The sequence below is a fragment of the Podarcis bocagei genome, assembly GCF_964188305.1.
Source record: "Podarcis bocagei genome assembly, chromosome: 7".
In the NCBI taxonomy this organism is placed as follows: domain Eukaryota; kingdom Metazoa; phylum Chordata; class Lepidosauria; order Squamata; family Lacertidae; genus Podarcis; species Podarcis bocagei.
Genome location: NC_138132.1, coordinates 9,122,067 through 9,138,822, shown reverse-complemented (window position 1 = coordinate 9,138,822; position 16,756 = coordinate 9,122,067). Strand labels below are relative to the sequence as shown.

The 16,756-nt window shown below is 47.7% G+C and overlaps 2 protein-coding genes across 2 annotated transcripts in view; both read right to left on the bottom strand.

The window, feature by feature from the left end:
• Window positions 1-15,788, bottom strand: part of EHD2 (EH domain containing 2) — a 45,531-nt gene extending 29,743 nt beyond the window's left edge. Inside the window, exons 1-2 of the mRNA XM_081200434.1 lie at window positions 14,628-15,788; window positions 4,900-4,997 (exon numbers count right to left, since the gene is read on the bottom strand). Of these exons, the coding sequence (XP_081056560.1) occupies window positions 4,900-4,997; window positions 14,628-15,025 (496 nt within the window). The 5' untranslated portion in view covers window positions 15,026-15,788. The remainder of the gene's footprint in view (window positions 1-4,899; window positions 4,998-14,627) is intronic.
• Window positions 15,702-16,756, bottom strand: part of LOC308590580 (uncharacterized protein) — a gene marked incomplete at its 3' end in the record, with an annotated part of 68,419 nt that continues 67,364 nt past the window's right edge. Inside the window, exon 6 of the mRNA XM_081200755.1 lies at window positions 15,702-15,801. Within this exon, the coding sequence (XP_081056881.1) occupies window positions 15,702-15,801 (100 nt within the window). The remainder of the gene's footprint in view (window positions 15,802-16,756) is intronic.

The window sequence follows — 16,756 nt, the reverse complement described above, 5'->3', positions numbered from 1 at the left end:
ACTGTTTATCCTGCATTCACAGGCCCCTCCAAGTGTTCCAATTTTCCAGGGACAGTTCCGGATTTACAGAAGCCGTCCCGGTTTCTGATTCAGTCCCGGAACGTCCTGCATTTTCCTTAGGACGTCTCCCGTGAAGTGCGTCCTTCATACACCCTTCAGACATGGCATCCCCTTTCCCCATCTCCCCTGGTGCATGCTCACATCTGAACTCAAGAGCGCCCTCGACACACCTTGGAATGAGGAGAGCACATCTTAGAACGGCTTTATCTTCTCTCTCGCTCTCTGGCACATTCTGTTCCCGCTCAATAGCTGCCTTTGTAACCAATTCCTTCCTACATCTGCTAAATGTTTCCTTGCATTTTGTAATCTTTGTGTGCGCGCGTGCGTGTGTTTAGCTTGTGCGGCCAACACAATTTGCCTAGCGGGTCGTGAGATGCACCCTACTGCCCCTTCTGCAAAGCCCCCACTCTCTGGACCTCTTGACAGCAGCCTTGCAGACAAAGCCAAACGCAGCTTATCAGCCAAATACGGGGGGCACTCGTGGACTCTATAAACAGCCTCGGTTTTGACATCTGCCTGGGAATGCAAAAAAACCAGGAGGTTGCATATCAAGCAAAGTACAGAAACAAAAGTATACCCTCCAACATTTCTCCAATATAAATAGGGGTGTCCTCTTCAATCATCATAATTTTATTATTTATACCCCACCCATCTCACTGGGATGCCCCAGCCACTCTGAGTGGCTTCTAACATATATAAAAACTTTAAAAAACTTTGAACTTAAAACAAAACAAAACCTTCCCTATCTTCAGATGTCTTCTAAAGGTTGTACAGTGGTACCTCGGGTTAAGTACTTAATTCGTTCCGGAGGTCCGTTCTTAACCTGAAACTGTTCTTAACGTGAAGCACCACTTTAGCTAATGGGGCCTCCTGCTGCCGCTGCGCCGCCGGAGCACAATTTCTGTTCTCATCCTGATGCAAAGTTCTTAACCTGAAGCACTATTTCTGGGTTAGCGGAGTCTGTAACCTGAAGCGTATGTAACCTGAGGTACCACTGTATATACGTTTGGCTCGGGGGTTGCATAACTCCATACCCTCCAACGTTTCTCTGATGAAAATAGGGATGCCCTAAGGAAAAGTGGGACATTCCGGGATCAAATCAGAAACTGGGACGGCTTCTGTAAATCTGGGACTGTCCTTGGAAGATAGCGACACTTGGAGGGGCCTGTGAATGCTGAATAATGGTCCTGGTATCCAACTAGCTTTTACTCAGAGTAGATCCACTGAAATTAAGGCATCTTAGTCGTATTCATTGATTCCAACGAGTCCAACATGAGAGGATGCCATCTTGTCCTTTGACACAAGCAGTGAATTTTCTGTGGACCTGACTTCACATTACCTCTTGACTCTCATCTTCTGTTCACACAATCAGGGTGTGTGTGTGTGTGTGTGTGTGTGTGTGTGTGTGTTATGGTTGTGTTGTAAACTCTGTCCCCGTCCCTTGGCCCTGCTCATGTTGACAGAAGCCTGACATGCAGAAATGTAGCAGGAAAAACCTTGTCCTCTCTAGTGGTGATAAAGTCTAGTGGAAACTTTATTTGCTTACAATATTTATTTAACCGCCCTTCCTCAAAAGATTCCAGGGCGGCGCACAAAGAAGTGCGAATGAAATCTGCACAATGATAACGGAAGGGCAACGAGACAACTTTTTAAAAGCCTGCCAAATCTAAAAACAGAATAAAAAACCATTAAAAAACCCAACAGCCCTCCATTAGCAATCTTAAAAGGCTTCTCTTCTTCACCTGTTCTGCTCCTGCATATATTGCTGGTGTCAGAGGCTGTGTACACACCATACATTAAAAACACCCCCTTTAATAAAAAAAAAACCCACAAAAATCCTGGGAACTGTAGTTTACCCCTAATGGCGCTATAGTTCCCAACACTCTTAACAAACTACAGTTGCCTGGATTCTTTGTGGGGAGGGGAATGTGCTTTAAAGTCACTGGGGAAAAACAGTTAAGGTTGGCCCATAAAAATACAAAATCTGTATTAGGTACCGTATTTTTCGCCCTATAGGACACACTTCCCCCCCCCTCCAAAAATGAAGGGGAAATGTGTGTGCGTCCTATGGGGTGAATGCAGGCTTTCGCTGGAGAGCAATACGGTTTGGTGCGCACCGACCCCTCTTGCTCTCCAGGCTTCAGGAAGCTGTCAGCAAGCCTTGGGAGCCCGCGGGAGTTCCCGTCGGGCTCCCTAGGCTTGCGGATAGCAGCCTGCATCTCGAAGCCTGGGGCGCGCTGCACAGCGCAGCCCAGGCTTCGGTTCCCCAACCTGGTTTGGAGGCTGGCGGCGGGGAGAAGCGCGCTTCTCCCCACCACCAGCCCCACAAGCTCGGGGGACAGCGGGGAGGCGGAGCGCCACCATCCCACTGTTCCCCGACCTGGTTTGGGCTTCAGGCAGATATCCGCAAGCCGTGGGAGCCCTGCGGGAAGTCGCACCGGGCTCCCAAGGCTTGCGGAGAGCTGCCTGTTCTGGGGGCTGGGGTTGGAAATAATTTTTTTCCCTTTATTCCCCCCCCCAAAAAAAAACTAGGTGCGTCCTAAGGGGCGAAAAATACGGTAAATATCTTTTATTAGGGCAACTCTAACCAAAAATGGCTCATTCACATTTCCCTTTTGCCACAGTTTCTAGGCACGGGTCTGCGATTTGTAGGGCTGTTGCTGGGTTATTTTGTCCCTGGGGAAACCTACTGTTTACTGCTGAATCGGAACGAATATCGTTCCACAACCTGATTGACGCTTGTTCCGATTCAGCAGTAAACAGAGGGATTTCCTGGGAAGAGCAGTGGGACCAAGAAAAATTGCTTGGATCTGTGCCTATAAATCAGACACCTGTTCCCAGCAATCGCAACAGGAGCAGGAGTGTGAATAAGGCCATAGTGTGCAATATTTTGAATTCCCCAGAACTCTTTTAACTAGCTAGATCAGGAATGGCGATCCTCTGCTCTCCCAATTGCTGTTGGTCTCCATATCCCCCCCATGGGGAGGATGGGGGGCGACTGGCAACCTTCAGTCTCCCCCCTGCCACCTCCTAGCTCCACCTCTCCCCTCTCCGCCAGCTGCTTCCTTTGTTTTGAAATCAATACGCTGCGTGCTTTTGTTTCCTTTGAAATCGGCCTCTGAGATGGGAATCAACGTTTACCAGCCCCAGACCTTGCAGGCAGGAACATGGCAGAGCTGGTCTGGCCGGGGGCCAGGGAAACACCCAGGTATCTATCACAGCCAGCGGCAACTGGGGACACAGCCAAGGAACCTACAGCTGCCGACACGGGGCTCTGCAGTATCAGGCGCGGGCTCAAGAGGAGAAACTGAGGCACACCAAGGCAATGGACATGGCCAGAGTCATGCAGAGGCACAACCTAGCACAGCCTTCCTTCAGCTGGTATCCTCCAGAAGTCTTGGACTACAAATCCCATCAGCCCCAGCAAGCAGGAGGAAGGCACAGAATGGGGCTGGTGAGGCCTGAGGCCTGGAGAGAGCAGCAGGGGCCACACAGAGAGACTTGGAGGGCCACACTCATCTCCCAGGCCTGAGGTTCCCCACTCCTGCTTAAAAATGGATGGATTTCTCGAAAATTTTCTACGTATTTATGTTTTTCCTACTTTATGCAAAGGGTGGTGCTGTGGGTTAAACCACAGAACCTAAGATTGCCAATCAGAAGATCGGCGGTTCGAATACCCGTGACAGGGTGAGCTCCCGTTGTTTGGTCCCTGCTCCTGCCAACCTAGCAGTTCGAAAGCACGTCAAAGTGCAAGTAGATAAATAGGTACCACTCTGGCGGGAAGGTAAATGGCGTTTCCGTGCGCTGCTCTGGTTTGCCAGAAGCGGCTTAGTCATGCTGGCCACATGACCCGGAAGCTGTACGCCGGCTCCCTCGGCCAATAAAGCGAGATGAGCGCCGCAACCCCAGAGTCGGCCGCGACTGGACCTAATGGTCAGGGGTCCCTTTACCTTTTTACTTTATGTAAACAACTCTGTGAGGACAGTGCGCCATGAAAGGCAGAGGATGGATCGTTGAATTGATTAATAGAATTGTACAGCAGGAAGGGACCCCGAGGGTCATCCAGTCCAACCCCCTGCAATGCAGGAATCTCGGCTAAAGCATCCATGACAGACGGCCATACAATCTCTGTTTATAAACTCTCCAAGGAAGGAGAGTCCACAACTTCCCGAGGGAGACTGTTCCACTTCTGAACAGCTCTTACTGTCAGAAACGTCTTCCTGATGTTTAGCTGGAATCGCCTTTCTGGCAACTTGGAAGCCATGGGTTCGAATCCTACCCTCCAGAGCAGGAGAAAACAAGCTTGCTCCCTCCTCCATGTGGCAGCCCTTGAGATATTTGAAGATGGCTATCACATCTCCTCTTTCCTGGGCTAAACATAGCCAACTCCCTCAACCGTTCCTCACAAGGCTTGGTTTCCAGACCCTTGATCATCTCGGCTGCCCCCCTCTGCACACATTCCAGCTGGTAGGAACAAAATAAATGTTGCACCAAAAGAGAGTGGGGGAAACCCACACAGTGGGGCAGGATTAGCCTGAGCAGCTGAGCATCGTTGCCCTCTGTTAAGTTGTGGGCGAACATATCAGACGACACAGCGATTCTTCCAAAGCAGCCCTTTATTTGTAAGCTGGAACTGAACTGAACTGAGGAGCTCAGTCAGCCTGCTTATATAGAGCTCCACTAGAATGCAACAGTAACCATTTTCTGTAACTAGCCAATCACTGAACGTCACTTTCGATCCTTCATTTGCATAACTATCTACAGTATCCCCCTGCTGGCCCAGGGTGAGAACTTCAGTACATAACACCCTCAATCCTGCCAACCGCGGGATGGTCTTACCTCGGCTCACGCGCTGCTTGGCGCCAGAAAGGATCCCTGGCGTGTCGATAAGGCTGATGCTCTCCAGAACCTGGTTTGGCAAGTGGGCACACATGAACCTATGGGGGCAGAAAGAGAGAAGGCCAGAGGCCAAGGTGAGGGGCTTGTGTAGACAGGAGCAATGAGAAAGGAGGCTTAGAGAGATTTCCTGACTTACAGAGGTTCCCCCCAAAAAAGAAATGTCAGTGATCTAAATCATATCAATTATCTAAATCAGTGGCTCCCAGCTGGTGGTAACCCACTCAGGGGCCCCGTGGCACATAATAATAATAATAATAATAATAATAATAATAATAATAATAATAATAATTTATTATTTATACCCCGCCCATCTGGCTGGGTTTCCCCAGCCACTCTGGGTGGCTTCCAACACAATATTAAAATACAGTAATGGATCAAACATTAAAGCTTCCCTAAACAGGGCGGCCTTCAGATGTCTTCTAAAAGTCTGGTAGTTGTCTAAAAGTCTTTCACATCTGATGGGAGGTCGTTCCACAGGGAGGGTGCCACCACCGAGAAGGCCCTCTGCCTGGTTCCCTGTAACTTGGCTTCTTGCAGGGAGGGAACCGCCAGAAGGCCCTCGGCGCTGGACCTCAGTGTCCGGGCAGAACGATGGGGGTGGAGATGCTCCTTCAGATATACTGGACTGAGGCCATTTAGCCGTCAACTGTCCAGAACATCCCATTGGTCACATGACTGGCACACGAGTGCAGACCAGAAGACATGTGCCCCAGTTTTGCACTGGGACACACTGGAGGGTATGTTGGCACCATTCACATAACAAAAGCTACCACAGAGATAATAAACATTTTAAAAAGTAGTAATTAATTATTATTATTATTATTATTATTATTATTATTATTATTATTATTTACTTATATCCCACTCATCTGGCCGGCTTCCAAAAGGGTATTAAAAACATGATAAAACATCAAAAATTAAAAACCTCCCTAAACAGGGCTGCCTATGTCTTCTAAAAGTCAGGTAGTTGTTTATTTCCTTGACATCTGGTGGGAGGGTGTTCCACAGGCTGGGCGCCACTACTGAGAAGGCCTTCTGCCTGGTTCCCTGAAACCTCACATCTCGCAGTGAGGGAACTGCCAGAAGACCCTCAGAACTGGACCTCAGTGTCTGGACTGGATAATGGGGGTGGAGACGCTCCTTCAGATATACTGGACCAAGGCCATTTAGGGCTTTAAAGGTCAGCACCAACACTTTGAATTGTTCTCGGAAACGTACTGGGTGCCAACGTAGGTCTTTCAGGACCAGTGTTATATGGTCTCGGCAGGGGTCCATGGCTTGGCTTTTGAAAAACAGGGGATCCACAGTGCAAACTGGGAACCGCTGATCTAAATGAACAAAAAGATAACTAAATGTTTGCTCAGTTGGCACATGTGACCCTCATAAATGCCTGTGAGTCTCATGTGCCTGCTGAGCGTTTAGGCACATTTAGCTATATTTTTTGGTTTAAGTGATTTATGCTTTTAGAGGGAGAAAAAACTCTAAGCCAGGAAAACACAAGGGAAAGCTCAGTGTGAAATCCCAGAGAGCCATGCCAATTGGGGCTTATCCACCCTTATCTTTTGCCCTGCACTTTCTAGCCACAAGTCTGTGCTTTGAACTTCCATGTCCAAGGGCTCTCCCCCCCCCCTTGCCCCAGTGCTTTCCACACAAAACCCACTCTTTTAACAATGAATCAAACAGCAATTTGAGTTTTCTGCGGATTGCAGTTTACTCCGATTCAGCGGTGAGGAGCAGGTTTTCACGGGGAAAGTTTAGCGGCAAAAACAAAAACCCAAATGCTTTAAACAGACCCTCTTAAGTCCCCCTATTTTCCAGGGACAGCCCCAGATTTATAGAAGCAATCCTGGTTTCTGATTTAATAATAATATAATAATAATAATTTATTATTTATACCCCACCCATCTGGCTGGGTTTCCCCAGCCACTCTGGGCGGCTTCCAACAAAACACTAAAATACAATAACCTATTAAACATTAAAAGCTTCCCTGAACAGGGCTGCCTTCAGATGTCTTCTAAAAGTCTGGTGGTTGTTTTTCTCTTTGACATCTGGTGGGAGGGCGTTCCACAGGGCGGGTGCCACTACCGAGAAGGCCCTCTGCCTGGTTCCCTGTAACTTGGCTTCTCACAGCGAGGGAACCGCCAGAAGGCCCTCAGCGCTGGACCTCAGTGTCCGGGCTGAACGATGGAGGTGGAGACGCTCCTTCAGGTATACTGGACCAAGGCCGTTTAGTTTAGTTTAATCCCAGAATGTCCCGCTTTTCCTTAGGACATCCCTATTTTCACCAGAGAAACGTTGAAGGGTATGGAGTTATGTGACCCCTGAGTCAAGGAGATAAGTCGCTATACTTAGACGACACCTGAAGCAGCCCTGTATAGGTTGGTTAATGTTTTATTATTTTTTTTATATGTTGGAAGCTGCCCAGAATGGCTGGGGCAACCCAGTCAGGTGGTCAGGGTATAAATAATGAAATTATTGTTATTATGGAATAGGACATCCCTATTTTCATCAGAGAAATGTCTGGACTAGACATTTGGTGTAGACCAGGGTTTCCCGAACCTGGGCCTCCAGCTGTTTTTGGACTACAACTCCCATCACCCTTGACCACTGGTCCTGCTAACTAGGGATGATGGGAGTTGTAGTCCAAAAACAGCTAGAGGCCCAAGTTTGGGAAACCCTGGCGTAGGCAATACAGAGCTAAATGAACCAGTGGCTTGACTTGGAAAAGCCAGCATCCTCTGTTTGTTCTGCTTTTCCAGCAAGCCTGCCTTGGAGATTAACAAGATCAAAGAAGTCGAGTTATGGATGTTAAATACCATATTTTTTGCTCTATAAGACTCACTTTTTCCCTCCTAAAAAGTAAGAGGAAATGTGTGTGCTTCTTATGGAGTGAATGCAGGCTATCCCAGAAGCCAGAAGAGCAAGAGGGATTGCTGCTTTCACTGCGCAGCGATCCCTCTTGCTGTTCTGGCTTCTGAGATTCAGATTTATTTTTTTCTTGTTTTCCTCCTCCAAAAACTAGGTGCGTCTTGTGGTCTGGTGCGTCTTGTAGAGCGAAAAATACGGTATATACCAATTTGAATGAACAAGCGAGTGTGCCCTTCCCTCTCGGCTTTTCCCGGCCTGTTTCTTCTTTTTCCTTCTGCTCCGGGCTCCTAAAAGCGTTGCCACCCCTCCCCTCGCTCCTCGTACGCCAAGAAGCAACAAGAACAGCGCTCTGAGCAGCCAAGAACCAAGGGAGCAGCCCTTGTTTTCTCGTGTTCAGCGCTTGTCGCTTTTAAAAACTCCCCCTGTTTCCAGTTGTGCTCATGACCCAGCAGCTGATGGAGATCACAAGGATCTCAGTTGTGCTGTGAACACGTCCCTGGAGCGTCGGGGCTGCCCTGGCCAAAAGCCTGCCGAACTGCTGCTACTAACTATCTCTGTGCCTCCTCCTCCTCTTTCCATATCTGTGTACACCAGGAATTTTGGCACCCCGGGAGGTTGCCGGCTTTGCTCCTGCGGTTTTGGCTCGCTCCGCTGGTTCCATCCATTCAAACTTGCCCCCCCTGGTTAACCCACGCTAGCATAAGCAACAAAGGGGGGCGGGAAAAAGCTGTTGGTGGATATCAGGAAGCTTTGATTAAAGCACCACGACCAGATGTGTTAGAGCAGTGGGAGGAAGGTAGCTGAGTGGCAGAGCACCTCTGCCTTGCACCCAGAAAGTCGCAGGTTCAATCCCTGTCATGGGTGTCGCGGCGGGGTGTGTGTGTGTGTGTGTGTGTGTGTGTGTGGCAGCGCCCTCCTCAAATCAAGTAAATAAACAAAAGTACTTAACTAAAAGTAGAAATTGTAGAAGGATTTTGTCAGGGGTTTTTCTGGGCACTTCGGGTCAAAAGAAAGTGATTTGAAACAACTCTTGTTATTTAAGGAATATATAAGACTATATTGTAAAAATGATGCCATCCTAGCAGAATTGAATGATACTTGTGTACAATAGATAAATGGAATAAACAGCTTAGAGGAATATATGGAAAAAGATATCAAACAAACAGTGCGACAAAATCAAGACGATAGAAAACGTATAATGAGAACGATTGGAAGTTTTTCACAGAAAACTTTATAGGTTAAGACGTTGTTGTATAAATATGTGGTTCTTTTAACTGTCTTTTTTTTTGTTACTTTGAAACCTTTTTTCGACCTTTTTAAGGTGACAAATCCCTTTTCTTCTTCTTCTTCTTCTTTTGTGCTTAATTTTGTTATACTTACCTTTACTGTATGATTGTATTTTAAATTAATAAAGATTTCTATTTAAAAAAAGTGAAACGACTGTTGAGATATTTTATTCTGAATCTGCTAGAGACAAGGAAGAGGATTGTGAGTGGTGGATGTCCTGCCTGCCCCCAACACCAGCAGGGGGTTGGACTGGATGACCCTCAGGACCCCAACTCTACAATTTTATGATGCTATGAAACTGTAGGGATTGTAGACGACTCAGCCTGGCCCGACTCAGTCTCCTTCTTTGGTGATCACTCGTAGCCGAGTAAGATTGTCTTCCATAAACACGGTTTTAACAATGAGTCCCTAAGTGACTGTGGAGGCCAATTCTGGATCCACACGTCCTTCCACAGTGGAGACATTGGTTTCCTGGTGGGAGTTGATCACGGTGTGGATTTGCCAAGTGTGCCCTCCTGCTAGCACGTTTCTCCCTTGCGTCCTGCGTTTGAGTGTCTTCAAAGCCCATGACACATTTGGTAAAGGCTGTTCTCCAACTGGAGCGCCCGCAGGCCATTTTATTCCCAGTTGTCGGTGTTTATACTACATTTTTTTAGATTTGCCTTGAGGCAGTCTTTGAACCTCTTTTGTTGACCACCAGCATTACGCTTTCCATTTTTAAAGTCCGGAATAGAATAGTTGCTTTGGAAGACGATCATCAGGCATCCGTACAACATGACTAGTCCAATGAAGCTGATGTTGAAGAATCATTGCTTCAACACTGGTGATCTTTGCTTCCACACTGATATTAGTTCACCTGTCTTCCCAAGTGATGTGTAAATTTTTTCAGAGACACCGTTGGTAGAATCTTTCAAGTAAAGATTAACAAACCTCGCAGTATTACAAACCTCGCAGATCAGTCAACTAAAATTTTGGTTGATTAATCTAACATTCTCACCTGAAGCCCAAACACAGAGGGTTTTCCTGCAATGTGACTCGGCTGCGTCACGGATCGATATGAATTAACTTCTATACTGAATTTGTCGGGCGTTTTCATGGTGTTTCTCTACATTCTACGCCACTTCAGTGTTTTTATAAGCAACTTGTAAATTCATGCAATAAATAACCTGAATGAAATGTTGAAACAAGAAAAATTTGCAGCCCTGTTTGAAAGGGTGGAATAGATTCACCCATTTGTCCCCCAAACAAAGGTGTTTCTAGAAATAACTGATGCCAGTGGAACTTGCTCCCAAGCAGGGGAAGGGGGGGGGGGACAGGACATGGGTTAGTTCTCATTTTGCACCTTCCCAAATCAGTAGGTGACCCAAAACACTAAAAATGTGTGCAAACTTTGAAGAGTAATTGTGTCTCGGTTTGTCTATTGGTTTGGGAAGTGAGGTTTAGCTGAGTTTCCATTAAAATGAGATATGGAAAAGGAATTTTTCCTCCCCCATCCCTACCTCTGAGAGAACAGGGATGGGCCAAGAAAGAACTGAGACGATCTGACTGCCTTCAGCGCCTGGGGAGGAGTTCATGTTTACAAGCCCCTGGATGGAGGAAGGTGCGCAGCTCAACCAGTATAAACAAGGATGCTAAAAGTAGAACCTGCCGGAAAATACCCAGGGACATCCAATTCCACAGTTTCCCACTGTCCTGGGCCAAAGTACAGCCAACAGTAGTTTTAAAGAAGTCTGTGCTGTTTGTTAGGAATACCCCACCCCCACACACGTACATACAAAAAATGAGGAAACCGTCTGAATCTGTTAAACCTACATAACAGGCAGAAAATCAACAGGTGGAGCTGCAGCAGTGGAAAACCAGTGGATTTCTGCCTGTACTACCCAGTGCCTTTGTTGGTAACAATGCACTCAACTCTAGCATTCCTCAGCATACCCTCCAAAATCCTGCTCAAGCACCCCCAACCTTGGGCCCTCCGGATGTTTTGGACTACAATTCCCATCATCCCGGACCACTGGTGCTGTTAGCTAGGGATCACGGGAGTTGTAGGCCAAAACACCTGGAGAGCCACAGCTTGGGGGTGCCTGATCCTGCTAATTAAACTTGGGGTGTTCGTCTTTGGTCCCGAAACGAACCTTGCGGGAGCCAGGTGACTTGCGCCAGAACACAAGAACAAAAAAATGGGACATTCTGGGATCCAGTTAGAAGCTGTGATGGCTTTCGTAATTCTGGGGTGTCTCACTCAAATAGGACGGTTGACGAGTATGCCCCAGTCATAGAATTGGAAGGGACCCTGAGGATCATCCAGTCCAGCCCCGCCTTGTAGCCGAAAAGGACAAAAGGTTGGGTCATCCTAGTGCAAGCCCATGGGCTGCTGTGTGTAGCTAAAAGTCAAGGCGTTCTTTGGGCTTTCTCTTCAACGTGCATACCCTAATAAGGCCCAGTAGTTTCTCCATTTCGCCCTGGCACTCATCTGCTGGGAACAGCTCCCATCTGTCCCAAAAGCCAGCACATCTGGAGGGCTGATTTATTTCCAGGCTGTTGGGACACGGGGTGTTGCGGGGACAACCTGGCACAGAGAATCGCGCTTTGTTCCAGAGAGTTCGGCTTGCATCCCCACTCCTCACCCCTGAAAGACCTCCAGCCTCCCTTTCTCTCCCTCTCTCTCCTTCTCTTTGCCCCTGCAAAGGAGGAAACAGGTGCCTTTTGTATTCCCTACACCCCGATTCTGTGAAACAGCTGGGCAGCATCTGGAATGCTACGCAAAAGGGCTGGAGAGGAACATCACAAGTCCCAGGACGAGCTCAAGAAGGGGAAGGAGAAGCTAGTGGAGGACCCATAAAATGGGGGACACATTGGGTTCAGTTCACATTCAAAGGCATCTTAAAAAAGGAGACATCAACTTGCCAACAAAGGCCCGTATAGTTCAATCTATGGTTTTCCCACTAGTGATGTTTGGAAGTGAGAGCTGGACCATAAAGAAGGCTGATCGCCGAAGAATGGATGCTTTTGAGTTATGGTGCTGGAGGAGACTCTTGAGACTCCCATGGACTGCAAGAAGGTCAAACCTCTCCATTCTGAAGGAAATCAGCCCTGAGTGCTCACTGGAAGGACAGATCCTGAAGCTGAGGCTCTAATACTTTGGCCACCTCATGAAAGGAGAAGACTCCCTGGAAGAGACCCTGATGTTGGGAAAGATGGAGGGCGCAAGGAGAAGGGGATGACAGAGGACGAGATGGTTGAACAGTGTTCTTGAAGCTACCAGCATGAGTTTGACCAAACTGCAGGAGGCAGTGGAAGACAGGAGTGCCTGGCGTGCTCTGGTCCATGGGGTCACGAAGAGTCGGACACGACTAAATGACTAAACAACAACAACCACCTAATTTTTGCTTTCCCAAACAATATGCAAACCGAAACAGCCATCTTTTGAAATCGCGGCACTCAAGTTTTGCAAACCAGTTGCAAACGTGTACACTCACGGTTATGCTTGGGTAAAGAGAATATCTTAGGGAAAATAACGTGCCTTGTGTTAGGCAAAACTGCTTTGCAAAAAAATGTGAATAACGGGCAAAATTGCACATGTGTGAATTTGGAGATAGTTGCACAAATGCTGAATTGTTAGGAGCACTATTTAGAATAAAACACAACCTGTTGTTGAAAAGTGGGGAGCTGAGCTAAATATTGGAAAACTAGAAACCGAGAAACACCAGAATTCCTAGTGGTTAGAGTGGGGTTCTGAAGCTGAAAGTCCTGGATATAATTAAAGCTGGTATCTTATTTTGGAGGGAATTTGCTTAAGGGCCTCTGTTCAATGGAAAGGGGGCGAATTCAATACACACCTGGCATCTAGGAATGGATCTGGATCAAAAAAGCATGAGGGATATCTCCTCTCCCTCCCCCAATTTAGAAGCATAGGAAGCTGCCAAGTATTGTCCTATTTTACTCCCATACCGAACGCAGCATGAACTGAAATCACCCATCAGGTCTCCTATACAGAAATGCTGGGCTGATGGAACTGGAAGGCCAATGACATCTGAAGAGCCACAGACGCATGCACACCCCACCCAGTAACAAGGAGGACACATAGCAGTGAATCTAGTTTGGGCTCCACTTAGTCCAGTGATGGGGAACTTATGGCCCTCCAGAGATTGCCTTGACTAGAACTCCCATCATCCTGGACCACTGGCCATTCTGGCTGGGAATGATGGGAGTTGGAGCCCAGCAATGCCTGGAGGGCTGCAGGCTCCCTATGTTTGCATTAAACCCCGGCAAACCCTGACATCCCTATTTTCATCAGAGAAAATGTCTGGACTAGACATTTGGTGTAGACCAGTTCCCCCAAACTTGGCTCTCCAGCTGTTTCTGGACTACAATTCCCATCATCCCTCACCACTGGTCCTGCTCGCTAGGGATGATGGGCGTTGTAGTCCAAAAACACATGGAGACCCAAATCTGGGAAACACTGCTCTAGGCCACTGGTTGCCCATGGGGGAATTGCAAGTGGGCCATGTGCTGATCTGAGGTTGAGTTGCACACTATGTGGTACACTCAACATTTTCTTTTTGTCATCCTGCATTTTTTAAAGAGAAGGAGAAAGGCAGGTATAAGCTGATGCAAAAGAAGGCAGCCTCTTCTAGGGCTGGGGAGAAATCAAACTTTTGTTTGCATTTCAACAAGAGAAGCATTTTTTGAACCGATAAGCTAGCTGAAGCACAGTTATCCCTTGAAATCCGTGATTTGCTTCTCCAGCCAAACAGTGCACATGAAAGGGTACATAAAAATGCACACGAACGAACTTTACAAAAATGCATCATTTTAAGGGGGAAATTACGTACATTAGGAGAAATTTGCACTAAAACGCTGACAAACCTTCTAGGCGATACTTTTAGAATTAAAACCAGCAAATTGCTGGGGGGATGTGGAGAACTGAATTTAAGACAGTCAAATTCAGCTTTTCTGTTTCTTATTTCCACCCCCACTTGAACCACGTATGCCATCTTGAGCTCGCTGGAGAAAAAGTGGGGCGTATAAATGTAAATAGGAGAGAGGTGTTGCATCAGATCAACACCGAGAGGGAAAATGGTCATATATGGTAAATAATAATAATGTAATCTAGTGTCATGTTGCATGTTCAAGTTAATAAAGTTGGGTCCTGAGACTGAAAGGGGTGAAGAGGAAGAAGAAGGAGTTTGGATTTGATATCCTGCTTTATCACTACCCGAAGGAGTCTCAAAGCGGCTCACATTCTCCTTTCTCTTCCTCCCCCACAACAAATACTCTGTGAGATGAGTGAGGCTGAGAGACTTCAGAGAAGTGTGACTAGCCCAAGGTCACCCAGCAGCTGAATGTAGAGGAGCAGGGAAGCGAACCCGGTTCCCCAGATTACAAGACTACCACTCTTAACCACTACACCACACAGCCATACAACACAAACACACCTCTCTGAGCTTAGCCTTGACAAAGAATGCACTCAAATGCCAGAAAATATGGTGAGGTGGCAGTTCTGGGGCACTTACCGGTTGAGAAAGGTGTTCCCAAAAGGGTTAAGTTTCCGGAAGGGCTTTTTGGGGTCCACGATGAGAGCATTGCCTGGAATGATGCCCTCCGTTTCGCCATGCATGACGGCAATGAAAGAGTCTGTGGTGGGCTCGGGCCCAATGCGGCTCCCGGGGATGTCCTGCTCCAGCAGGTATTTGATGAAGGTGGTCTTGCCAGTAGAGTACTGTCCCACCACCAACACCATGGGCTTATTGTCAAAGTCGGCATCTTCCAGGGACGGGGAATGGAAGTCGTGGAAGCGGTAGTACTCTTCCACGGGCAGCAGCTTCCTCTTGTAGAGGTCCTTCAGGCCCTCTGTGACCGTACGGATCACTTCGGGGTTCTTCTTCTCATTCTTCTTCATCCAGCTGAACATCTTGGCAGGCCGGTGAGAATGGCGCGGAGCCCGGTCCCTTGGAAGTGACTGTAAATCGAAGAAGCTGGAGGTGCGGTGGAAGAGGAGGGGACTTTGGTTGGAGGTCGAAGTCTTGACAGACAGCCTGCAGACCTTTCAAGAATGAGATCAGGACTGACAGAAGTAGCCAAGGCCCCCAAACGTGACCAAAAGGCGGTTGGAATCCAGCAGCCAAAGAGAATCCAGTGAGCTAATGGGTCTCTAATCTTCCAGGGAGGTGAGATGAAACCGAGATTCTAGGGGTGGCGTCTGTAGTTCTACTATATCAGACTTTGGTGGGCTGGTCCAGAACTTTGAGGAGATCCCAAGCAAAAGGACCTCAGTCAAGAGATCTTCTGGGGGATATTCTTCCAGCTGTAAACTTGCTGATCACCCGAGCTTTAGGTGTAAAAGCACCGCATGCACTTTGCCGCTGGATATAAGGACTCCGGATCAGAAATAAATACTCCTATGTGTGAATCGCTGTGTTTCTTCTTCTGCCTTTCGAAGAGAAGACGTCACTTTCTTCTCCTAAATGCGGTGGAGAGAGGCTGTAAGCCAGCACACAGTGGTGCAGGCAAGGGAGGAGTAAGGGAGACACGAATGCCAGTTTCAGATGGAAAATCCCTTTTGGTGGTTTGGGAGGGTTTGGTTTTTTTCAAATAAATGTTGGTTTTCCTTCCCCACTTCTGGGGTCCTGAGAAGCTTCTGAAGGGGACTCCCGCTTGGAGGAAGGCGCTGGCTGTCGGGACGAGCAGCTGCCAAGAAACAGGGTGCAGAATACATTAGCATAAATTATTCCGGAAGGGAGGGTGATGCCTGGGATGTCCAAGAACTTGAGAACAAGTAATGCGCAAAAAGAAAAAAAGAGATACACACATTCCCAGCTCCTCTCCAAAGTTGCAAGAATGCAGGCTTGGCAAATGACGGCCTCTGATGCCACCGTGTGGTATAGGAAGGAAGGAAGGGCGAGCCCAAAAGAAAGGTGGAGGAACAAGATGGGATACAGTGGTACCTCGGGTTAAGTATTTAATTTGTTCCAGAGGTCCGTACTTAACCTGAAACTGTTCTTAATCTGAAGCACCACTTTAGCTAATGGGGCCCCCTGCTGCTGCTGCCGCGCCGCCAGAGCACAGTTTCTGTTCTCATCCTGAAGCAAAGTTCTTAACCCGAGGTACTATTTCTGGGTTAGTGGAGTCTGTAACCTGAAGCGTATGTAACCTGAAGCGTCTGTAACCCGAGGTACCACTGTATATCAGGGGTCAGCAAACTTTTTCAGCAGGAAGTTGGTCCACAGTGCCTCAGACCTTGTGGGGGGCGGCGGACTATATTTTGGAAAAAAAATGAATTCCTATGCCCCACAAATAACCCAGAGATGCATTTTAAATAAAAGGACACATTCTGCTCATGTAAAAACATACCGATTCCTGGACCGTCTGCAGGCCAGACTTAGAAGGCGATTGGGCCAGATCTGGTCCCCGGGCCTTAGTTTGCCTACCTCTGGGATATATCACAGGCTAGCAGAGTTTGAAGGGACCACAAGGGTCATCTAGTCCAACCCCCTGCAATGCAGGAATCACCCAACATGGGGCTCAAACCCACGACCCTGAGATTAAGAGCCTCATGCTCTACATACTGAGCTGTCTCTCAGGTCCATTGAGGGATGTCCCAGGATAGGATCCTGACAGACTGTGAGCTCCTGTGGGGAGACCA